The sequence below is a fragment of the Berghia stephanieae genome, chromosome 1, assembly GCF_034508935.2.
Source record: "Berghia stephanieae isolate SIO BIC M18660-M18661 chromosome 1, UCSD_Bste_1.3, whole genome shotgun sequence".
In the NCBI taxonomy this organism is placed as follows: Eukaryota; Metazoa; Mollusca; class Gastropoda; order Nudibranchia; family Aeolidiidae; genus Berghia; species Berghia stephanieae.
Window position 1 is genome coordinate 51,692,143 of NC_088360.1, and position 25,335 is coordinate 51,717,477.

General features: G+C 38.5%; 2 protein-coding genes across 2 annotated transcripts in view; one reads left to right on the plus strand and one right to left on the minus strand.

The window, feature by feature from the left end:
* Positions 1–159: 159 nt before the first annotated feature.
* LOC144971439 (uncharacterized) lies at positions 160–1,629 on the plus strand. The gene has a single exon (XM_078912391.1). The coding sequence runs from the start codon at positions 160–162 to the stop codon at positions 1,627–1,629; it is 1,470 nt and encodes a 489-aa protein (XP_078768517.1).
* A 1,688-nt stretch (positions 1,630–3,317) lies between these two features.
* LOC144977281 (uncharacterized) overlaps positions 3,318–25,335 on the minus strand; it is a 42,266-nt gene continuing 20,248 nt past the window's right edge. Inside the window, exons 4-7 of the mRNA XM_078922330.1 lie at positions 9,448–9,474; positions 7,082–7,219; positions 6,418–6,599; positions 3,318–4,733 (exon numbers count right to left, since the gene is read on the minus strand). Coding sequence (XP_078778456.1) covers positions 4,458–4,733; positions 6,418–6,599; positions 7,082–7,219; positions 9,448–9,474 — 623 coding nt within the window. The 3' untranslated portion in view covers positions 3,318–4,457. The remainder of the gene's footprint in view (positions 4,734–6,417; positions 6,600–7,081; positions 7,220–9,447; positions 9,475–25,335) is intronic.

Here is a 25,335-nt window from a genome sequence, read left to right on the forward strand (position 1 = left end):
TTTGGACTTTTTCTAAGGAAGGATTTATGGCGTCACAAGAAAAAATGTGCTGCCTTCAATAATGAAACCAAAAGCTCAAAGAAAAATACAAATTTTCTTTTACTTTCAAGTAAACAGGAAGACGATAATAGTGATTTTGAAGAAAAGATTTTAAACACAATGAGTTCCGATAGGATCTCCCTCCTTTGTCGCCATGACAGTGTCATTTTGCAGTATGGGAAAAATCTTTTTTCTAAATTTTTAGACCAGCCACATCAATACCAGTACATAAAACAAAAAATGAGAGAAATTGGCCGTTTTTTGAATGAAATGAAAAACGAATGTGAAATTGAAAATATTACACAGTGCATTGACCCCCTGTTATTTTCAACTGTTGTCAAAGTTGTCAAAGTTTTAGCAAAGTACAATTGCATCACTGGAATTTATGAAATACCTTCACTTGCTTTAAAGTTAGGCCATTCCTTAAAAGCCTGTGCAGACATTTTGAAATCAGAGGCTTTGCAATCAGGAGATACTCTATTAGAGAAACAGGCTGAAGCATTTACCAAACTTTATTCTTCTGACTGGTCACATCAAATATCATCGAGAGCTCTGCACACTCTTCACAAAAGAAGATTTAACACAGCAAGAAGACTACCTTTAGCAAAAGATGTGCAGCTTTTATATTGTTTCATTAAATCCAAGTTAACAGATGCAATAACACAATTGCGTGAACACCCAAACCCAAATACGTGGAGAAATTTAGCTGAGATTGCTCTAGCACAGGTGGTTCTTTTTAACAGACGAAGAGGCGGTGAGATGCAGAGAATGAAAATTGAAAACTATCAGAATGGATTGGCTTCAGGAAAATCTCTACAAGGGGAAATCCTGCAGAGTTTGAGTAAGTTTGAAAGAAACTTAGCCAAACAACTCGAAAGGGTAGAAATTAGAGGAAAGCGAGGGAGACGAGTGCCAGTTCTTCTACCCAAATCTCACAAGGATAGTATTGACTTGCTCCTCGATTTCAGACAATCCAGTGGGCTTGCTAACAATAACCCATATGTTTTTGGTGCTATCGGTGAAGGTGAAAATGTACTTAGAACTTCAGATGTTCTCAGGAAATTTGCCACTGCATGTGGAGCAGATCAGCCAGACTTATTGACATCTACAGCACTTAGAAAACATATTGGAACAATATGTCAGCTGCTTGATTTGAAGGAGAATGAACTGGAAGCATTGGCTGCCTTCATGGGGCATGACAAGTCTGTTCATAAAGAATACTATCGTCTTCCAGAGGACACGATGCAACTTGCTAAAGTTAGTAAGATTCTCTTGCAACTGGAGAAAGGAAAAATTGACAAGTGTAAGGGAAAGAATCTAGACGAGCTGGAATTTGCTGAAGACGAAGCAATTGATGGAGAGGAATTAAGTGCTGATGAGGATGACCTTGACGACTGCGTTCAAGGCGGTGACACAGGATGTAGCAGCATGACCCCTGATAGTACGACGATAATGCCATACACTGAAAACTGTCAGGAGGCTGATACTGTTAGAGAATCTCATAAATCAAAGAAAATCACAAACAGAGTAGTGAATAAAGAAAGGAAAGGTGGTCTGAGGAAGAAAGAAAAGCTGTTGAAAAGGAATTAGGGAATTTTTTCTTTTTAGAAAGATTGCCTGGCAAAGCAAACATTGAAAATGCTATGAGAAATTCTCCAATCTTAGCAAACAGACCCTGGAGACAAATCAAATATTACATAAAAAATGTTCAAACTAGAAAAAAGAAATTTGTATAGAAATTTGTTCCCTATGTTATTGTATGTACGGTAGTACATAAACTAAGCATTATCTTGTTGTCGCCTTGATGTACAGACATTTGTTGTTAATTCAATTAATTGGTACCTTATGCAATTTGTGATCAGTACTTTTTCCTCCGACCTCCTCTCTCTCTCGTTCTCTTTTCTTTCTCGCTCTCTCTCTCTTTATAAAAATTTCAATACTATGTTGTTTTTGACATCAACTTAAAATCAATATGAAAACATGAACATATTTTTTTTTCAATAATGATACTGATAATAATATGTCCAATTACAGGACAATTTGTTGTTGATGATAATAATGTTATCTCTGACCATTATATTGTGGAAAATGTCAAAACCAGATGAACACAAAAGTATTCAAAATTACTTTTTATTTTGTCTCGTTATACTCGTATCAATGAATGAAAGTGATTTTAGCCAAATAGTCCTTAAACCAAAACAATTTGCAGAATAGTTATCAAAATCATTTCTGTTAATTAGACCAACATTCCTATTTTGACATTTGTTAACTTGTATAAAGTGATGTTTTGTGATTCTATCTTTTTCCACGTCATTATCTTTGCTTATTAGACGAGTTAAGATCTAGGCTTAATCAAACTATTGAGAAGTCACATTTTCATTCCCCGTTCTGGCATACCATTTTATTCAATAAAACATTAGATGCATTGACTTGCTAAAATGGAGTCAATTTTACCAATTGTTTAATAATGATTAATGTGTTTGTAAAAATACGCCCTGGTGCGCTAGCAAATTACCTATCTGTTCCTTTGGTTTTCAGGGTCTCACCTCAGATGTTTTTGCTTGCGCTCTTGAACACACAATTCAAACCACTGTTAGTTTATTAAGTTTTGTTTTTTTCCGCCACATATATCATCATTATGTATAAAAATTGTTTATGCTTCTTTATCGTCAAGAATGGACTATTTCTTGTTGTATTTTCGTTATATGGGTTCGAGCATCTCAAACGGTAGAGCACTGTCTATTCATTAGGACCCGAATTTAGCTTCAATGAGAGCTGTCTTTGTTTCTGCCCTCTCTATCCAGAAAAAAATGGGTACCATCGTTGAATACTAAGACACGTCCAGAAAAGTTATGTGGCATAGACTAGCAGCATCCCATCAATAATGCAAAAAGTAATTTTTGTCATCCCTTCTTACACCTCAGAGAGCAAGATGTATACTCTTACTAATTTTTGAGTCTTCCTGCTCTCATAGGACTTTCGTTTGAAATTAATTAAGATTGGAATTCAATATTTCCCTCAGTTATAGTATGGCTCTTTTCACTCTTTTCTGATAATTATCATGGTATATACAGTGGAAACTCCCAATAACGACATCGCTTGGGACTGGAAGATTATGTCTTTATTGGGAGTATGTCGCTATCCAGAGTTTTTATTTTCACTACGAACATAATTTAAGTATAAGATTAGGGACTAGAGATTTGTGTCGTTATCCAGAGAATGTCGTTATTGGGAGTTTCCACTGTATTTAATAAGATAATTTTAAAATTTCCCCAGAATCAACTTCAAATCTTTATTAATCATTATTTGGCATTATTATTTGGCTATGATTATGAATAAACAAACCTCATTTAAAATCAACATATTTTTTCCGTCTTGATGATTTGACTGGATTCCACTGAACACCCTTTATACTCCTTATGATTATATGTCAATGTTCAGAACCCTACCCTTGGCATTGAGGGAGAACTTTCACTTGGTCAGTTCTACATGATTCGAATGTGTACAAGATAGATTGTTATCTGACATCAGGATCCATATGGTAGTTTAGTTGGTAGATACCTGGCCTGTAGTGTCATCATTTCAAAGCCTCATGAAGACAGAATTGTTCTGATATCATCTACTGAGCAGTGAATGTTTGGTTGCATTTCATTCTGATACAGACATAGTGACTAGAAAAATGATATGCCAATAGTAATGCAAGTCGGGTACAGCCTAAGGTTAGGAACATTTTTGTTTGGAGTATCCCGATCTATCTTAATGTCCTATTTCTTCTTTTGTTTTTACATTCTTTTCCGTATAGATGGGCATCTAATTCTCAAGGTCCTTAGAAGTAATGTCTACTGTAGACACACATCAAAGGTTCCTGCTAGTAATGGCCACATTTTAAACTCCCAAAGGTCCCTAGAAGTAATGTCTACTGTAGACACACATCAAAGGTCCCTGCAAGTAATGGCCACAGTTTAAACTCTCAAAGGTCCTTAGAAGTAATGTCTACTGTAGACACATCAAAGGTCCCTGCAAGTAATGGCCACAGTTTACACAGGTCCTTGCAATAAATGTGCACAGTTTACACACCAAGTGAGTCCCCACTAGTAATGCCCTGTCTCATCAAGTCCTCACAATGACTACACAATGTCCCTACAATGATGGTGTAAAGTGAGGCCCAAACATACTCTAGTCAAACCTTTGTTATTTGACGTATTCTAAAAAACGACACCTGCCATCATAGACGGCTGTTTTGTCCACCAATACAACGTATTGTATGTTTCCTAAACCCACTGGAAATAGAGGTACCCACAAGTCATGTGTGAAATTATGGTCCTGACAAGTCATGCCATACAAGTATGTGTGTGTGTGTGTGTGTGTAGAATTATCTCAGAGAGTACAGATATGTGAACTGACAGCTTTCATTGACACTATTTGTGATTTTTAATGTCAGCAGGGGGCATGTATCCAGGATTGCTGTGGGTGTAAGCACTAGGACCAGGCTGGTTGTAATAATAAGGTGAAAGCGAGTTCTGGCCCATGGGTTGGAGGCTCTGAGGTGGTGGGGGCCCTACTACATAAGGCAGTGGTTCAAAGGATTGGATGTGTCCAGCAGCATTGTATTGGTTAACATTGCTGTTAGTGTTAGTGTTCGTGTTAGACACGTTGACACTGATTCCCGGAGAAGGTGCAGCGCCAGCAACAACCTGAAAGTTAAAAATGTACTTTTGTAGCTGTTGATATTATTACTAGTCATCAATTTGTTTTGGTCACATTAATAAAATTTTCATAGACAATTTGAAATTGCAATTATTTCCAGACTGACAATTTACACCCCCCCCCCCCCCTCAAAAAAAACAAACCAATACAACTTTACATTGAAATAGGTGAATGAGTTTTAAAAAAAAATAAAAACAAAAGCAGTTCAATATCATTAACACCATGGGAAAAAACGAATTTCCAGTTCCATACCTGTGTGACAGAAAATATTTCAGGCAGAAAAAGAGGCGCTATACCTGTCAGCCTTTACAAAGAATGGGATATTTTCCACAAAATCCAACAGACATTCATGATATCCTTAGTACAAGTCTTAGAAATTGATTCATCTCTTCTAAAAGGAAAATGAAATCTCCAAAATCTGTTTTCAATGGGATCCTTCTACTTCCTGGTTAAGCAATATTTTGATGACATATTTTTATCGAATAAAAAACATGTCAGCAAACAGGCAACATTATACTCCCAACTATCATCATTTTATTGGATGGAACAATTGTACAGACTTGAAAATAAGTATAGTAGAATTACTTTAAACCAAAATTTTGGGGATCTTCTAAACCATTTCGGTTTAGAGACATTTTGGTTTAAAGCAAGTTCCCGTTTTGGGATGTTTTTCAAGGGTGGTACTATTTAATTGCTTTCTAATCGTATAATGGGTTTTTTCCTCTTAAATAAAGTTGTTGAATAAATGCTGTCTTGGTAATCATTTCAAAAAAAAATTCTTTTTATCTTTTTCTTAATTTTTATTTTTTTTATTTTTGTGTGTTTGTTTTAAAAATATTTCTGGGGGATTTGTTTTTCCAATCAAAATTGTTGAAAGAGTTGAGTTCGGGATGCCGTGTTTTTTTTACATATCTCAGTCTTGCTCAACTTTTTTTTCATGGAATTCACATAGTATTTTGATTTTAATCTCCAACGTGAAAGCACAGTGCTTTCTTTTAAACATCTTTTCGTAAAACGTAAAGCTAAAATAAGATCGAAAGGTCTTGCGTGATAATTGACAATGAATGATGCGAGGCGACTCAGAGGTGAAGTGAAATGGAAATGAAAAGGTGTGTCAATGCTAAGCTGTCTACTACTCCTTTGTTGAAATGCCATTAGGTTCAAAGGCCTAATTACATAACCCCCCCCCCCCCCCCCCCCCCATTCACCTTCCAGCCCCTCACACACATACATTTAAAAAAAGTGGAAATGAAATGGCATGTCAACGGTAAGTTGTCTACACCCCCCCCCCCACCCCCCCTTATTGTTGAAAATCCAGTTAGTTCCAAACATAATGGTTCCAAAGCATCAACACGCGTGCGAGAACATCTTGTCTGCGTGATTCTACAAATTCGTAGGAAATTCGTAAGAATTAGTACAAAGATAATGAAGAAATTGGTACAATTTATTAAATTCTTTGCGGTTTAAAGTATTTTTCAGTTTAGCTTCTTTCGGTTTAAAGTAATTTTACTGTATATCTAGATGTTCTCCAAATATTATCTGAATTTTTTTTTTTTCAATAACAAATTGGGACACGAGCAGTATATAAAACGATTGGTCATAAATATTCTTAGATAGCTTAGAAAATTGCATCCAGAAGCATGTTTTGGTTAACAAAACATAAATGCTTACCAATCCATAGCTGGTTTCTCTTGGCAATGCACAGCACAGAATGAGAGATGCGACAATCAACAAAATAGATCCAACCACAAAAATTCCAGCAGCCCAGTTATATTTGAATTCAACCAAGGGCACATTCAACAAGGACTTAGTCTTGTTTGAAAAAACTGCAAAAGCACACATTCCAAAAGCACCTAAGGAATAAAATTAGGATAACGGAGAACATTGTTGGTTTTCAATTACATTAAATGACAAAATATTTTGTTATTTAAATGGGGGGGGGGGGGGGGGTTGAATATTCATAATCATTGTGTGAATCAATGTTTCCTAGCTTTTTATTTGAATTTACAAACTTTATCATGGAAAGAATAAAAAATAAATAAAATTCTAGCAATTAAGACTGATTGAGGAGTCAGTAAGTTAAAATTAAAATTAAAATGCTTAAGAGCCTTAAAGCAGGATCAAAATGATTTAATTAAGGAAACATTTTTAAAAAGTCAACAGAATATTGTTGAAAATGAAAATGGCAACTACATCAATTTCATTACATACAGACTATCTACATGATGAGATCAAAGTCATCCTCAAATCTTGAATATTTTTTCCTAGCCCAAAAACTCTTAAGAATATAAATCAATATGCAAATAAGTGACAAACATATCGGTAACCTACTTACCTGCAAAGAAAGACAGGACACCATGACAAATAGTCCTTCCTCCTGAGCAGCACATGCAGCGACAACAAGCAATCAGCCCTGACATCAACCCAAGCAAGATGTTGATGATAACCAAACCACGTACGACATCAATCCAAGCTAGAAAAGACCAAAAAGAAATATGTGTCCTTATTTTATTATAGGCAAATAGAATTCACTCCTTTCTGAACTTAGAAAAATCTACACTACTCACAGAAGCTATGAAGTATCTAGCCTATAGAAATAAATAAATCAAAGCAACCACATACTCACATCTACATAATGTCATATTTACTTTCAACACTGAAGCTGCAACAGAAATGGGTTGAACTGAATCAGTGTGGAGAAAGGGGTAAAAAAAAATCGAATCTAACTTTTAGTCTATGTGGTCTTGTGTTATGAACTGTTATGACAGTCGCTTTCAGACAGGAAATTCCAGGGTTAGAGTCCTGCTCTGAGCAACGCATAATTCAGTTCTTGGAAAAGGCTCTTTATTCTCATTCTCTCACAACACTTGGGTATAAAATGAGTGCCTGGCCCTTAACAGCGCTGTATCTAGTCTGAAAAAAAATGTAATATTGCCTAACAGGCATCATGTTTCATCCTACATGTTAAGGGGGTCCGTTGATCCTGTGCTGCTCAAATTTTGAGATTCAGAAGAAAAAAAAAAGCGAAAATTGTTTTTTGGGTGATTCTTGTGTAAAAATATATGTAGAATTCATTTTAATAGGTTTAAAAACTCAAAAAAGCTGTTTAAAACTCATAAAATTACTCTTCAATGAGATAAGGGTAAGGTAAAATATGAGTACCTTAGCAACCATATTTTTCATTATTGTAACATACAATCCTTGGTATCATTGGAAACGTCTAAATCGAAACTAAACGTTACCGTTATTTTCTATAAGGGAGGAGCAAAGACTTCTAGAGATTCATGGCCAATTTTATGCAACTGGTGACGTCATTATTTTGCACATTTTTCTAAGGGGGGTGGGTGGGTTAAAATATATAGCTGCATCCTTTACAAGTTGCTGTTAGTTTATTATCAATCTTTTGAAAAGATTCGCATTGTTTTAAAGTGTCAAAACATATGTAGATTAATGCACAAAATATGTGTCAATTTAAAAAAAAAAAAATATTTTTTTTTTTTTTTTGGGGGGGGGGGGGGGGGGGTGGTATATGAATTGTCTTCTTTACATTTTTCTTAAAATTTCATTTCTGTCTCCCTATTTTAAATATCTCAAAAGGTAACTGGCAGAATTAACTGTAATTTTACCACAATGTTTAATGGATGTATATATACCACCTTACAAAGTGAATTTTTAATTGGCTGTTATATTTAGGACATTTTAAAATGTAATTATCCTCTAAATTTGGAGACCTTGACATAGCCTAATAATGGCACACTTTGAGGCTGAATATCTAAAAATATGATAAAGATACTCAAAATCAGCTCATGTAAGGGGTTAGAGGATGTCCATAAGAGTCATCATGCCAAATATCGGCCTTAATCTAGAATATGTTTTGAGATCTACCCAAAATAAATGTGTAAAATTTTGAATCAGCATTTTAACCATGTCTCCACCGGATGGAAAAAACATGAAAAAAATTTGTTTTAAGCTTTAGAGTATCTAGTTTTAAGCAAACAACTAAACTTATGTATATGTAAACAAGCAACAAAGATATAATTTTTATTTTTGCAGTATAGTATAGCCGTGCTTTAGTGGATATGGCTCTATTTAAATGCTCAATTTCTTTTAGTCTATTTCAATAATTGGGGACTAACAACGATTTCCAACTGATAGCCTTATTCCAACTAAAGAAAACGGCAACCATACCAGGTCAACTCGTCTATTCCCAGCGCTATGGAATATGGAATGCTCTGCCCGAAAATTAAAAAAAAATAATGGCCAGATTGAATTTGATAGAGCAATCAATAAAATCAAAATAAAGGCTTAGCCCATCCATTTGTCCTCACCAAACTCACAATTGCAATCATCATCAATGCACAGAGTTGTGACTTGATGACAAGACAAGAAGAACAAATATGCTGAATGTTCAGCTTTCTAGCTATTTTTTTTTCTTGATTCACATAGTATGCCTCTTCAAGTTTTGAGAACATTGAAAATATATATTTGGAATAAAGGGAAAAACATTTCCAGTTTATTCAAACGCATTAAAAAAAATTCAGATAAACTAATCAGTGATGATAATGGCAATATGTCAAAAAGGAGGAAAATGTATCGGTCCATCAGTCAAACTCAAACAAAATCATGACATAAAATATCATAGTTTCATAATATTATAATACTACTTCTCATGCACATCCAATTATGAAAGAGATTTCTTACAAAATCGATCCTTTTCCATGTCTGGTCCTGAAAAGATAAATAGGAACAATTATTCATTACAGCATGCGTCCATATTGATATTACAAACATACTCCGTATATTTAATATCAAGAGCTTTTATTCACAAGTACAAGCCAAATTGTGGTGGCCTTATCCCTGCAAATATGGAAAAAATGCATTCATAGTATAGTTTGAGCACTCTTGGCCATATACTCTCCCTTTGATTATAGAAGCATATGTCAAACTGAATTAATGAAATGCAGTATCATTATTATTATTATTATTATTATTATTAACATGGTTAAATATAGGAACAGCTCCTTGCACCGCAAAGCTTGTGGAGTGAGTTATCAATTACAATGCATGGATAAATTAGCAAAAAAGTAAACATAAGAATGATTCATTGTTTTATCCCTAAAAAATAAGAGTAAAGCTCTCCTAAAACACATTGTATTTTTTTTGGTTTTTTTGTTTGTTGCTTTAGGTCTCTTCCAACACAATTGAGGTTATATGAGAGACCGCTGAAACAAAAAAACAAGCAATCTAACAAAAATAGTACAAATGTCAATCAAAAGCATAACCTAAAGATATCATAAGCTAAATTATAAATAACCAAGAACAAACAGGCAGAGGATTTACAGGAAAAAAAATATCCCCTGTCAAAAATACAATCACAAACCAAAGAAGCAGGATAGGCTAGTAAAGAGAAGAAGAAACGACATCACTATCGGATCGTACACCCATGCGAACATCATAGGTATATGATTCAAGGGTGATGCTCCCATCCAACCACCCGCACACATTGTATGGCACACCCTTTGTGTTAATGACTGCGGAACAATGTGGTAATATTGGAGAGACAGAAATCTGAATGACAAATCTTCGATTTATGTTCTTTATCTTTATTACAAGGTGTGGGGTCATCAAACATTCTGTAGCCGTAGCTCTCCTGTCTCTTGGTTTTGTTTGATATCTTCCCATATTATTCTATTAGATTGAGACACCAATTGTGTTCGTGGCAAAGACTGGACATATATATATATATTAAAACTATTAAAAGAAGGAAGTGGTTATTCAGTATCAGATACTGAATAGTGCTTTGCCACTATTCAGTATCCATAAGGAACTCTTTTTTTATAGAGAGAGTGAAAAGTGCGACAATCTCGGTTGAATGGAAATGAACTGCTGACCTACTTCCAGATTGAACACATGCACTAACTGACAGCCCGATTCAAAGCTGTAAAAATATTTTGATCGTAATTTTTTTTAAATTTCCGCTTTTATGCAATTAAAATAGTTCAAAATATCAAAATAAGAGTGGCATTCAAATCCATTTTTAAATGTCTAAATAGACATGATTAAATGTCACTAAGAGTTCAGTGACACCATGGCTTGGTGGATATAAGCTGTTTGACTCTGAGTTTTAAGGTTCGAGAGTTCAAATCCCGGTAGGGGTAACTTTTTTTTTTTTTCCCATTATTTTTTTAAATTCCTTCTGTCTATTGATATTTTTTAAACTTTTGTTTTTATAATTTTATTTGCTTGTAATATACTTTAATGTTGATATTATACTATTGTACTTTTATTATTATTATTATTATTATTATTATTATTATTATTATTATTATTATTATTATTATTATTATTATTATTATTATTATTATTATTATTATTGTTGTTGTAATCGTCATCATCACTATTATGATTATGATGATTATTTTTTTTTAATCAAGTAGTTGGAGTAATTTAATCAGTTATCGATTTATTATGAATATCTTGTATGTGTTATCATCTCGTTGTTGTTTTTCATTATTGTGCTCTTCTATTGTTCATTATTTTTTAAAATCTTGTTTTTTTTCTGTTTGTCTCATTTGTTGTTGTTGTTGTTGTTGTTCTTGTTTTTTGTTTGTTTGTTTGTTTTGTCATCTAAGGCAAAACGGATTCATTATAAATATGTGGGCAGACTTTCTGCATTTTTTAATTGAGCGATGTACTTCCGTGAATTAATTGCCGTACTATATTAAAATTTACGTGATAATAATAATAATAATAATAATAATAATAATAATAATAATAATAATAATAATAATAATAATAATAATAATAATAATAATAATAATAATAATAATAATAATAATAATCATTTAAATAGATACTGAATATTAGACTACAATTGACATCTATTTACTGAATACACGTGGTATTGTTAGGGGTGTTTCTTTTTTTACGAAACCTGCCAAAACACGCCGATACCCGACAAAGTTATGGGAAGTAGGCAGCAGTGGGGAGTGAACCTGGGACTCAGGGAAGTGTACACCGTTGGGGAGTGAACCTGGGGCTGGGTTTCGTAAAAAAAAAAGCAATTACTTTTTTACGAAACCCGACAATATCCGACAAAGTTATGGAAAGAAAGTAGGCAACAGTGGGGGAGTGAACCGGAGATTCAGGGAAGTGTACACTATTGGGGAGTAAACCTAAGTCTATGGTTTTTTGGCGGATTTCGTAAAAAAGTAATTGCTTCATTCTCGTCTGGTACCCATCTCCCATAGTCCGGCTTCATTTCCCACTGGTATCCATCTTCCCTAGTCCCAGGTTCATTTCCACTGATATCCTCTTCTCACAGTCCCAGGTTCACTCCCAACCGGTGTGCACTTCCCTGAGTCCCGGTTCATTGCCCAATGGTGCCCACTTCCCATAACTTTTGAAAATTTCGGTAGGTTTCGAAATAAAAGTACATTCTGAGCTCACTGTAAACTGGAATCAGCCTTTCGCAGTCCCAGGTTCAATCCTCATCAGTGTCCAAATCCCAGATTCACTCCCCACTGCTGCCTGCTTCCCATAACTTTGTCGGGTTTTGGCGGGTTTCGTAAATAAGTAATCCCCCCTCCCCCTTGGTATTGCTTTTTTTTACAAAATCCAGAGTCCCAGGTTCACTCCCCACAAGTGTACACTTCCCTGAATCTCAGGATCACCCCCACTGTTGCCTGCTTCAATAAGTTTGTCGGATATTGCCATGTTTTGTCGGGTTTCGTAAAAAAAGTAATTGCTTTTATATGAAACTCGCTGAAACCCGCCGAAAACCAGAGTCTCAGGTTCACTCCCTACTGGTGTACACTTCCTTGAATCTCAAGTTAACTCCCCACTGTTGCCTACTTCCCATAACTGTCGAATATTGCCGGGCTTCGTAAAAAAGTAATTGCTTTTATGTGAAACTCGCTGAAACCTGCCGAAAACCATAGTCTCAGGTTCACTCCCCACTGGTGTACACTTCCCTGAGTCTCAGGTTCACTCCCCACTGTTGCCTACTTCTCACAACTTTGTCGGATATTGCCGGATTTCGTAAAAAAAGTAATTGCTTTTATGTGAAACTCGCTGAAATCCACCAAAAACCATAGTTTCAGGTTCACTCCCCACTGGTGTACACTTCCCTGAGTCTCAGGTTCACTCCACACTGTTGCCTACTTCCCACAACTTTGTCGGATATTGCGGGTCTCATAATAAAGTAATTGCTCTTATGTGAAACTCGTTGAAACCCGCCGAAAACCAGAGTCTCAGGTTCACTCCCCACTGGTGTACACTTCCATGAATCTCAGGTTCACTCCCCACTCTACTTCCCATAACTTTCTCAGATATTGCCAGGTTTCGTCGGGTTTCGTAAAAGAGTAATTGCTTTTATATGAAACTCGCTGAAACCCGCTGAAAACAAGAGTCTCAGGTTCACTCCCCACTGGTGTACACTTCCCTTAGTCTCAGGTTCACTCCCCATTATTTGCCTACTTTCCATAACTTTGCCCCATTTTGTTGGGATTTGGCGCATTTTGTAAACAAAAAGTAATTGCTTTTTTTTTACAAAACCCGCCGAAACCCAGTCCCAGGTTCACTCCTCACTGGTGTTTACTTCCACGAATCTCAGGTTCACTCCCCACTTTTGCCTTCTACCCATAACTTTCTCGGATATTGCCAGGATTAGTCGGGTTTCGTAAAAAAGTAATTGCTTTTATATGAAACTAGCTGAAGCCCGCCGAAAACCGTAGTCTCAGGTTCACTCCCCACTGGTGTATACTTCCCTGAGTCTCAGGTTCACTCCCCACGCTTTGCCGCATATTGTCGGGTATCGTAAAAAAAAGTAATTCCCCCCCCCCCCCCCCCCACATTTTTTATTGCTTTTTTACAAAACCCAGAGTCCCAGGTTCACTCCTCACTGGTGTACACTTCCCTGAATCTCAGGTTCATCCCCTCCCCCCCCCCTACACACACACACACACGCTGCTGCCTACCTCCCATAACTTTGTCGGATATTGCCGGGTGTCGTCGCGTTTCGTAAAAAGTAATTGCTTTTTATTACGAAACCCGCCGAAACCCAGTCCCAGGTTCACTCCCCACTGGTGTACACTTTTCTGAGTCCCAGATTCACTCCCACAGCTGTCCTCTTCCCATAACTTTGTCAGGTTTCGGAAGAAAAAAAACACCGTACAAAAACCACTATTCAGTGTCAGATACTGAATAGTGCAAAACCACTATTCAGTATCAGATACTGAATAGTACAAAAGCACTATTCAGTATCAGATACTGAATAGTGCAAAACCACTATTCAGTATCAGATACTGAATAGTGCTAGCCTTAAAAGAATGTGCCCACCAGCTTTCCCCCATTTATACACATATTTTTAACTGGTCCCTCCAATGCGTTTCAATCCCTGAAATTTGGAAAACTTCAAAAATTATTCCTGTTCCAAAAAAAGAAAAACTTGAAACTATGAACGATCTCAGACCTGTTGCACTGACTTCAATAGTCATGAAATCTTTAGAAAAACTTGTTCTTGTTAAAATTAGGAATCAGTTTATGCCATTGAGTGATAGTCATCAATTTGCTTACAAACCAGGACGTGGCGTAGAGGATGCCATTTTGCTGTTTACAAACAACATCTACAGGCATCTAGATCACGCTAGGAGCTATTGCAGATTGCTTTTTGCAGATTTTTCTTCAGCGTTCAATACAATGCAACCTCAGTTGGTTGTTCAAAAATTGACTAGTCTGAATTTAAACAAGTATATAATTGCTTGGGTGCTCGAATTTCTTACGGAGAGAGCACAATATGTTCAATTAGGGCAAAACAAATCTTCCTGTATAACTACAAATACTGGTGCTCCTCAAGGTTGTGTATTGTCCCCTGTATTATTCACAATATACACGAATGACTGTAGAAGTCAAAACCTGAGTGTACCTTTAATAAAGTTTGCAGATGACACCGCTCTTCAAGGCCTCATAACAAATGGCAACGAAGTGGCTTATAGGCAAGAAATTGATAGATTTGTGTCTTGGTGTGATGCCCACCACCTAGAGCTTAACATAAGCAAGACAAAGGAGCTAGTGATTGACTTTAGGAGAGTGAAGGAACCGATAGAACCGTTAAAATTAAAGGACCAATTCGTCCAGCGAGTTCCTCACTACAAATACCTTGGTGTAACGATTGATGACAGGCTCAAGTGGGATGAACACTTGAAAATAATTAGGCATAAGATGTGCAGACGTACATATTTTTTATCGAAACTCTCTCAGTTTAGAATAGATAAAACCCTCTGCACATTATTTTATAGAGCAGTAATCGAAAGTGTTTTGTCATTTTGTATAACAGCTTGGGGAGGCAATTGCTTAGCAGTGGAAAGGAACAAAATAAATTCAAATATTAAAAAATCCATTAAACGCTATATAAATGATGTTGACGATGTAGATCTTTTATACGAGAAATTTTGTATAAATAAAATAACTAAAATATTAAATGACCAGTATCATCCACTAAGACCATCAATTATTATGTCAGAAAGAAGTGGTCGCCCTTTCTCTATTTCAACGAAAACAGAGAGACACCGAAAATCTTTTCTGCCGTCCAGTATTAGGCTTTATAACAACAAGCAATAATCATTTTATATAATTATTTCTCATTTTTACTTTTTTAAAATATAAATATTAATTTATTAATTTATTTGTTTTGCAATCTTTTCAATTTTCAATTTATGGTGACAGTTTTAACTATTTTACAGTGTTGAAATTATTCATATTATAAAGCGCAGCTCTGGTTATAGAGCTGCTCCTTTTTTATATATATACATCCTATTTCCATTGTATTTTTATATTATGTGTAAATTATAACACGTCTGTACAAAAAATTTCCTTTTTGGGATGCAATAAAGTATTATTATTATTATTATTATTATTATATAAATATATATATATAGATTTCCTGAATGAATGTCTGGTATATTGAGTCAAATGATCCCTCCCTTTATCTTGATGGAACATAGAAGTTGTGTATCTGTGCATGACATAGCACAATAACAGGCATTGACATAACCTCTTTTGTACATTTATCACCGCTTTGTTATTGACTAATACTAAAACATGACCAAAGTCCTTTATGTAAAGGAATACATACTTTCGTGGTGTACAATATTTTTAGGTCTCTCCTTTTGATAACAAATACATGTTTTTATATCTGAATGATGACACAAATTCTTTTCTCAAATTATTATTAAAGACAATAATGCACCACTAGAGATGGTCCGAAATAAAAAATTCCCTTTATTCATCCATTGGGGGAAATTTGTCTTGAGGGTCTATTCCAAGGGAAGACTGGAATAACCCATACGTCAGTCACAGTGCAACGCTGCATTTTGAGCTAGGTTGAGGTGACTTGCTCAAGGCCACACAGTGTAGCGGCAGGTGATCGACCTCGGTACATTTCCGGTAGTGCGGAGAGGTCCCACGCATGTTTAGGACCGCCGGTTCTACGGTCCCTGGGAAATGAGAACCGCAAGGACCGGTTCTTTTTCGACATTGGCCATTCACAAGACTCGTTGGGACTTGAGACCGTCAAAGAACCGGTTCTTTTTCAACATTGGGACCGTCAAACAATGGGACCGTGCCTGCAGTAGATGACTGTCAAACCGCTAAGTGAAAGTGAGAGCGGAGAAGGCTTATTACCTCAAAACATGAAAATAGTGCTATAACACTATCCATTAAGCATGTGTGTGTGTGTGTGCGTGTGTATGTGTCTGTGAATATTGATGGAGCGGGTCAGGTCAATGTTAGTGTTAGGGAAAAGGGATTGTTAATATTTTGTGTCTGTGGCATGCTGGACCAAAAGTATGGGAAGAGTTTGTTTTGATTTGTTTTGTTTTGTTTTTTTTTCCGTCTCCATTCCTTTTTTCTATTTTTGTGCGGCTATGTGGTCTTGTGTTATGACACTCTCTTTCGGATCGGAATGTCCTGGGTTCAAGCCTTGCACTGCGCCTAGTTGAGTCCTTGAAAGACTCTTTAGTCACATCCTATCACCGTAATCAGGTGTAAAATGAGTACCTGGTCGTAAACAGTGTTGTCTCTGTCGGAAAAAAATTGTAACATCGCCTAACAGGCGTCATGTCTCCTTCTACATGTTACGTGTTGCTATTAGTCAGGGACCCATTGTAAAGCGCTTTGAGCACATTTAGTGGATATTGAGCTATATAAAAGCTCAATTTATTTTTTTATTTTAATTTTTAAAATTTTTAAAAATATTTCTACCTTTGGATAGGACGCAAGTCTATCCCAAAGTACTTTTCGCCAGATCTAACAAACCCAGCTACCCATTCACTGCTGAGTAGACAGCGAGTTCAGAGAAAAAAAAGCTCGACTGCACGTGGGATCGATCTCTGGCCTTTGCGTATAAAGATTGCTCTATCAACTGAGCTATCGGGCCCCCAAATATTCTATGTTTGTTTGTTTTGTTTTTAGGTGTTTAACGGCGCTTTCGACACTATTTAGGTCATTTTTATCAATCTTTTATCGGCCCTGAGGGGCTATAGCTGATCAAAACGTGTACTGTTGTAATAAAATCTTTATAAAATCATAATAGTTACATGTTTGTTAAGTAAAAATATCTATTCACAATTTCTGCAGGAGTTCACATTCCTGCAGATACTTTAAAATTGTAAGCGGATCGACCGACTGGAACAGAGACTTCAAGTCTCTGTTATCATAATGTTGTGACCTTATCTGTTCTAATTCTGTACATTCAATCAAAATGTGTTGAACTGTCAGGTCACAGTTACATGTTCTGCAAAGGGGTTTTTCATCCCTCTCCAGAAGGAAACGGTGAGTGAGGGCAGTATGTCCGATCCGAGTCGAGTTATTTTTACCTCGTCTCTTCTTTTTAGCCCCGAGTTGGGTCTGGGGCCGAGGTCACTTTTAATTTGTTTTAATTTGTTATGTACATCTCGACTCCAGGATCGTTCCCATTCCTTTCCGACATGTTTTTTAATATTGATCTTTAAATCCGCGTGTGGGATTTTACTGCCCTCTTGTAATTCTTGGCTCACTGCCTCTTTTGCCAGTCGATCCACTTCTTCGTTCCCCTGGATACCCACATGACTAGGTACCCAGAGAAAACAAACTTTCTTTTTTTTAATAAATAATTTATTTGCACCTTCCAAGATACTTATGAGTCTTGGATCGGTGCAATAAAAATTTGAAATCCCCTTAAGTACGGACAGCGAGTCAGACAAGATCAAGAATTTATTTTTATTCGATCTCTCAGCCAAACGGAGAGCATTTAGGATTGCTCTCGATTCCGCTGTAAAGATCGAAACATTTCTATCCAGGCGAAGTGATCCTGTGCCTTCCGATGAGTGATAGGCACATCCTACTGCATCTGCGCTCTTTGAACCATCCGTAAATATGTGAGTATGGTTTTTATATGTTTGTAATATTGCTTTTAGTGTCTGTAAATATGTGGGTCTGTTTGTGATTTTTCCAGTTTTGTTAGGTCCAAATTTATGTTTGGTCTATGTATGGACCACGGTGGTGTCTTTGCCTGGACGTATGGATGTATCATATCTAGACTGATGTTCATGTCTGCGATGTCTTTTTTTATTCTGCAACCTAATGGTGGTGTCATTTTTGGGTGCTTGCGAAATTTTTCTTCTAGTGTCCTATCCGTGTAGTGTACATGTTTGTGTGCTGGGTTGTCGTGCAGCGATGTGACCTTAGTAACATACTGGAGAGCCAGTTTTTTCCTCCTGAGATGGAGAGGTGGCTCATCTGCCTCAGCATAAAGGCTTGCCACTGGAGAAGTGCGGAAAGCCCCGAGTGCCAAGCGCAGTCCCTGATGATGAATTGGGTCCAGCATGCCTAAGTAGGATGGTTTTGCAGAGCCGTATACAAAAGATGAGTAGTCCAGTTTTGATCGAATAAGGGTTCGGTATATCTTTAGAAGAGTGTTTGTGTCCGAACCCCATTCCATGCTCGACAGAACTCTCATTATTCTCATTGCTTTCATGCATCGCAGTCTGAGATCTTTGATATGGGCGAGGAAATTTAGTTGCCTATCAAAGATCAAACCCAGGAATCGGGCTTCGTCCTTTACCTCAATTCTGGAATTGTTGAGATAAAGGTCAGGCTGTCTAATGCAGGTGCGTTTTCGGCAGAAGTGGACAGCTACTGTTTTTGATGGGGAGAAGGAGAAACCATTGATATTTGCCCACTCCGACAGTTTGTTTAGTTGGAGTTGTAACTGTCTCTCAATGGTGTCCATACTCGATTTACTTCGATAGCATACAAAAAAGTCATCAACATATAAGGAACAGTCAACATTCTGTCATTGCATTCACTATTGAGTTTATTTTAATCTCAAACAGAATGGGAGACAGAATGCTACCCTGTGGAACTCCCTCTTCCTGATCAAATGGATCAGAAAAGGTGGATCCTGCTTTGACCTGAAAGGATCTGTTGTTTAAAAATGCTCTGACAAACATTGGAAGGTTTCCTCGTAGACCAAGATTGTGCAGATCTTTGAGGATTCCGAATTTCCAAGTTGTGTCAAAGGCCTTCTCGAGGTCAAAGAAGATTGCTACCAAGTACTCACCTTTGGCAAAGGCCTCACGAATGAAGCTCTCTAGTCGAACAAGGTGATCAACAGTTGGTCTGTTCTTTCGAAAGCCACATTGGAGGTCGGAGAGGGAGTTGTTGTGTTCCAAGTAGAACATCAGACGCTTGTTGACCATTTTCTCCATCAGCTTGCATAGGCAGCTGGTGAGGGAGATTGGTCGGTAGTTTGAAGCGTCCGAATGGTCTTTCCCAGGTTTTGGGATTGGAATCACGGTGGCCAGATTCCAACTAGGTGGAAAAGTCTGTGTTGTCCATATCTTGTTATAGATATTCAAAAGGACAACCAGACTATCTTGTGGAAGATGTTGGAGTATGTCATAACTGATGTTGTCAGGACCCGGTGCTGTGACATTTGTGTCACGGAGGCAGGCACCCAACTCCTCAAGTGTAAATGGTTTGTTGTAGTCTTCAGTGTTTGTAGATGTAAAGTTTATTGGTGTGTTTTCTGCGTTTTGTTTATGGCGCAGAAATTGTGATGTGTGGTGTGCAGACGAGGAGTTGTGCGCCAGCCTCTCGGCCAGAGTGTTGGCAATTTCTTGTTCTGTTTCAGCCACGGATCCATCGGGACGTGTCAAGTGATTTGTGAATCACTATCGGATCCCTTCAGTTTCCGTAACATCTTCCACACCCTATTCAGGGGTGTCTGGCTATTTATTTTTGAGACAAAGTTTTGAAGGATCTCCGTTTGTTTTCTCGGAAGATCTTCCTACACTTTGCTCGTAGTTTCCTAAATGTTGCGAAATTCTCAGGGATTGGGAATCTCATTGCTTTCCTGTATGCTTTTTTCTTCTCCCGTAGGGCCGCTCGACATTCCTCTGTAAACCAGGGATTGTGTTTTCTTAGCTGTCCACCTCTGTCGTAAGGAGTCTGTGACACTCCTGTGAGAAAGTTTCCCAATCTGCTCGCCATACACTCCAACGTTTGGGCTGTGGGGCCCTTGAAGTCGGGGTGATGTCGAGGCAGACTGGAAAATGGTCAGAACCGTGATCGTCATCGATCACAGTCCAGGAGAGTTCTGGAGCTAGTGTAGGATCACAGAAAGTGAGATCAATGGCAGACGTGGTAAGATTGTGAATATTTACCCGTGTTGCCTCGAGACCGTTTGCCAAGTATACATCCGTTTTCATTATGAATGCCTCCACTGCCTTTCCCCTCTGGTTTGTGTCTGTGTTTCCCCAGAGAGGACTGTGAGCATTGAAATCTCCCATTATCACATAGGGAGGGGGGAGTTGGTTTAGAACTCCCTCTAGCTCGGCAGACTGGAGGCGATGATCTGGTGGGATGTACACAGAGCAGATGGTGATTGGTCTGTGCAATGTCACTCTCACTGCTATTGCCTATAGATTTGTTTTTATTGGTATCAAGCGGTGGGGGGTGCTCTTCTTAGTGAGAATTGAAACTCCCCCACACGCTATCTGGCCATCAGAGTGAATCAGATGATTGGCCGTATATCCTTTTACTGTGTAGTCGTCTGCTGGTAATTTTGTTTCCTGCAGACAGACTACATCAGGATTCCTCTGGAGGAGGAGGTCCAATTCTGTTCTATTTGATCTGATCCCTCTGATGTTCCAGGAAATTAATCTTGTCTGACTAGGTATCCTAATTTTTTGTGGGGAGGTTAGGCAGTATGCCTGCCTTCAACCCTTTTACTTTTATTCTCCTAGGAGGAGAGACTTCCATAGGAGAAGGAGGCCCTGTGGGGGGCCTCTCGGTTTTTTTTAGGGCTGAGTTTTTTTGAACCCTTGGGATTTTTAGGTCCCTCTGGGTTCTTAGATTTTTTGGGGCTTTGAGGCCCCTCAGGGGGATCTGTGGATCCCCCAACTGGTGTTGGTGGCTCCATATTCTGGGAAGGGTGGGGTTTTGTTTTTGGGGGGATAGAGAGGGCTCACGGGAGTGGAGATGGGGGGTGGGTCCAACATCCATGCCCATGAGGGGGAGAATTTTTTTGTTTGGGGAAGGAGGGGGGGTGGAGGTCGCCTTGGAGGCGGATGTGGAGGGGGTTGCAGGTTCCACATCTTGAACCTCCAATGTGTCAAAAAGATTTTTTGACACATTTGGGACCTTGTTTTTAGGTCTTGATGGCTTTTTCTTTTGAGGACTGTCTTTTCTAGTCTGTGCGATTTTGCCATGGCTGTTTTGGTTATTACCAGCAGCCCTGGCAACTTCTGCGTAGCTCTTGGCAGAAACAGCGACCTGCCGAGGGGGGCAGATCACTGCTTTTGCCTGAGCAAACGTACCGCCGTAAGTGGCACTGTATGTTAAGATTGCCTTTTCTTCTTTCCACTTAGGACAATCTTTCAAATGTGCTGCATGCTTGCCTTGGCAGTTCAGACAACAAGGGTCCACTTTGCAGTTTTCCTCATTGTGGTCTTCTTTGCCGCAGCGGGGGCATGTAGCTTTACGGCGGCAGTTTGTTTTAGTATGGTCGTACCGGTGGCAGTTAAAACATCTCATGGGGTTCGGGACGTAAGGCCGAACCTCCAAGTCGAGGTATTCAATTCTTATTCTCGACGGGGGTCTCGGGCTGTCAAAAGTCAGGATCCAGGTGTTGGTCTGGATTGTGTTGTCGCCGCGGCGGATGCAAACCCGCCGAGCTTCGACAACACCCTCCAGCTCCTCAACCATCTCCTGCTCCGAAGAGCCTACGAGATCTCTGCTTCTTATGACAACTTTTGACCTATTGAGGCTCCTGTGAGCCTCAACGGTGACTGGGATGTCAGAGAATCTGGTACATCTCAAGAGGTTCTCACTCTCTTTTTGACCCTGCACTTGTATCATTAAAGTGCCAGAGTTGTTCCTGTTCACTGCCTTTGGTGTACCGGTGCCATTTGCTTTGAGTGCCTTGCTGATTGTGAAGATACTCAAAGTGTTTAGTTTAATATTATCCTCATTCAGTTGAATTACCAGGAACGGCGAGAATTTTGGGGTTGCCATTCCTGGTAAGTCATCAAGAGTCATCGGGGCAGTTATTCTTCTTTTTTTTTCCTGTCTGGGGTGGGGCTTTAAGGGGAGAGTTTTTACTATTTTTGGCCATGATATATATAAGTTTTTATTCAACCCGGCTATATTGTGCCCACTAGCACGGCTCAGTCCCACACTTGGGGGGTAAGGCACTCACCGAAGCTATACTCCTCAAGTCTGGCCTCCTCTTGTCCTTTCATGGTCCTTGGGAAAAAAAAAAAAAAGACTCGAGGGGTGGAGTTGGTGGACGTTCCGCCTCCAGGCCTTTCTCTCGGATTGACCCTAATCTTTGCGTTGCACAAAGACTGACTGCTGATTCAGAGATGACAAACCATGATTAAAAAGAAATTTCATGGGGACAGGAACTAGATATGGTTTTAAATCTAGTCCTTCCAATCTCTTTGCCTAAATGGAGGGGAGTGCCAAAAAATAGATCTGGCATCTCTGCGTTGGGTAGCTCGGGCCATCTACAAGGTAGGCTACCCACCCGTCTTTAGAGAAACGTCAAGCCAAAGAGGAGTGTTGGGGTAGAAACACCTCGCAAGGTGAACCCCCCTCAGCCTCCAGGATCAATAGCTCCTCCTTATCGGGGTCCTCTCGGAACTGCGCACCCTCAGCAGAAAGGTGCCTGCTGTGCAGGATTTGGAAAGGAATATCTCCTCGTTGAACCTATTTCAACGGTACAGGGTATAGAGATACTGGGGGATAGAAGACAGTTAAGAAGGCTTGTTTTCCTCGGTTCTCTCTCTCTCTCTGTCCTGGCAACTCAATTTTGATAAGGAAGGGAAATTTGGAATCATTGGGGAAATGGGGTATGGAATGGAAATCATAGCTCAAATATGGTAAAAGGGGGTGGGATTTGTGCTATGCCATCGCCTTCCCTTGCTCTCTTTAAACTGAAACCGTCATTCCTCAGAACATCTTTTATATACTACGTTATTGGGATTTGGGGGGAGAAAAAGTTTGGGGATGATTGCCAGGACAAGAAAAATAGCAAAATGGGTGAATGAAGCCATTCTCATAAAAAGGGCTGGGGTATGGGGGTCTGTGGAGCCACTATGTCTCTCCGTGTTTCTCTCACCAGTCGGGTGGTTTTTCGTTGGTTACCACCAAACCAGAATGGCTCTTTTAGTCGCCTTCTACGACATGCATGAGCTTACGGTGGCTCAATTCTTTTCCCTCTCAGTTGAGGGACCCCGGAGACCACACGGGGTCCAAATATTCTATTGGCCTTTTTAAAAATACAGACGTTATAACTGTTGTTTTGGAAGGAAGATATAATTTGTGAAACTCATATTATTTGATTAGTTAAAACACTAAACGAAATCTTAATATTATTGTATTATTTTAAATGACAACAATGCGATAGAAAGGAGTGGTGACAAGAGATAGACAAAAGAAGACAAAAAATCGGACTTGCTAGGTTCGAAACACACACACACACACACACATACACACACGCATCTTTAGTAGTCACATTAAATTCAAACAATAACCCATTAGAGAAGAGGGGTCATGCCTTCATCAGAGATCATTGTCATTGCGATCATTATGGTGTAGTAAATTTTGAAATTTACCCCGTATAATGGAATCGTCCAAGGAGTGCGCCTCCTGTTCCCCCCATCTCACACACGAAAGGGCGGTTTGCGGAGTGGAGGGAGATGGTCGTCTGTGTCGTTTAGTGTATAGCAAAGGGGGTGGGTGTGATTAATTAAGTGGGATGGGTGGTGATATGTGGAAGGTAGGCAAAAGAACCGAGGCAAAGAATAGCTGGGGCAGTAGTATGGCGCAAAAATCACTGGGACCGTTGAAAGGTTATAAGAAGTAAGGACCGCCAACCGTTCTCCACTTTGGGACCGGTCCTCAGCGCAGCACTACTTTCCGGTACGAAGCAAAGACCGTACCACTGAGCCACACTGCCCAGTGCTTGTGTCCAATGAATAAGTTTTGTCAAAAAGAGAAGCATGACCATGGGACATTGTGATCTTTGTCATATAAAGCTATGACATTCTTCTTCTAATCATTCTTTAACTAATCTGATGGTTACTAGTGTATAGCATCCCCCTTTACATGATTCTCTTTAACCCATGAAATGTACCTTTATTCGTAAATATCAACCTTCTGGAATGTCCTCAGCCATCCATAATATCTAATTGAAATGTACACCTCCATAGCCACTAAAATCAATATCTTTTTGACGGTTCATTTAATAAGAAATTTCAGTTAAACTAACCTCAGCTAAAAAAGAGGGCAAAGACTCCAATTAGCCATTTATAATCAAAAGAACAAATTGTGCAAGATATCCACACACCAAATTCCATGAATTTGTGTTTCTCTACCTACAAAACTGAGCATATTTTCTTATCTTTAGCTCGTTACACCATGGCTTCTTTGGAACGTCAGTAAATTAATGAGCAAAAATAGGTACCTTATGTATATATATAATACAGTGCAGAGCGGGCATATCAACAACGATATACTCATTTTACACCTGAGTAAGGTGAGAGAATGTGAGTAAAGAGCCTTTTCCAAGGACTCAACTATGTGTTAAGTGAGGCTCAAACAGGGCTTCCCGATTTGTGTCATACCCATCACTAGACCATGCAGCCACACTTTCACATAGCCTAATAATCTTTCAATTGGTATCAAACAATTGTGGCTTATTAAACCAAGATAAATATGACTCTTGTTTGTTTTGTTTGTTTTTAAGGGTTTTACGACGCTTGCAACACATTTAGGTTATATCAGCGCCAGTAAAAAGGAAGAAAATGGGGTAGTAAAAAGTTCTAGAATTACAATTAAAGCATCCAAGAAAAAGTAAGACAAAGGGGAACTGGGAACAAATAGGGATCAGAGGTAGATTCCAAGAGCATATCTTCAATGTACTTAGTTTGAGATCACCAATAAGTCTCATCCGGACACAAGCACGGCCCCCACTAAGAGGAACACACTCAAATGCTTACATTATAAATTATAACAAATATAATAATACATAACAGAGAGATG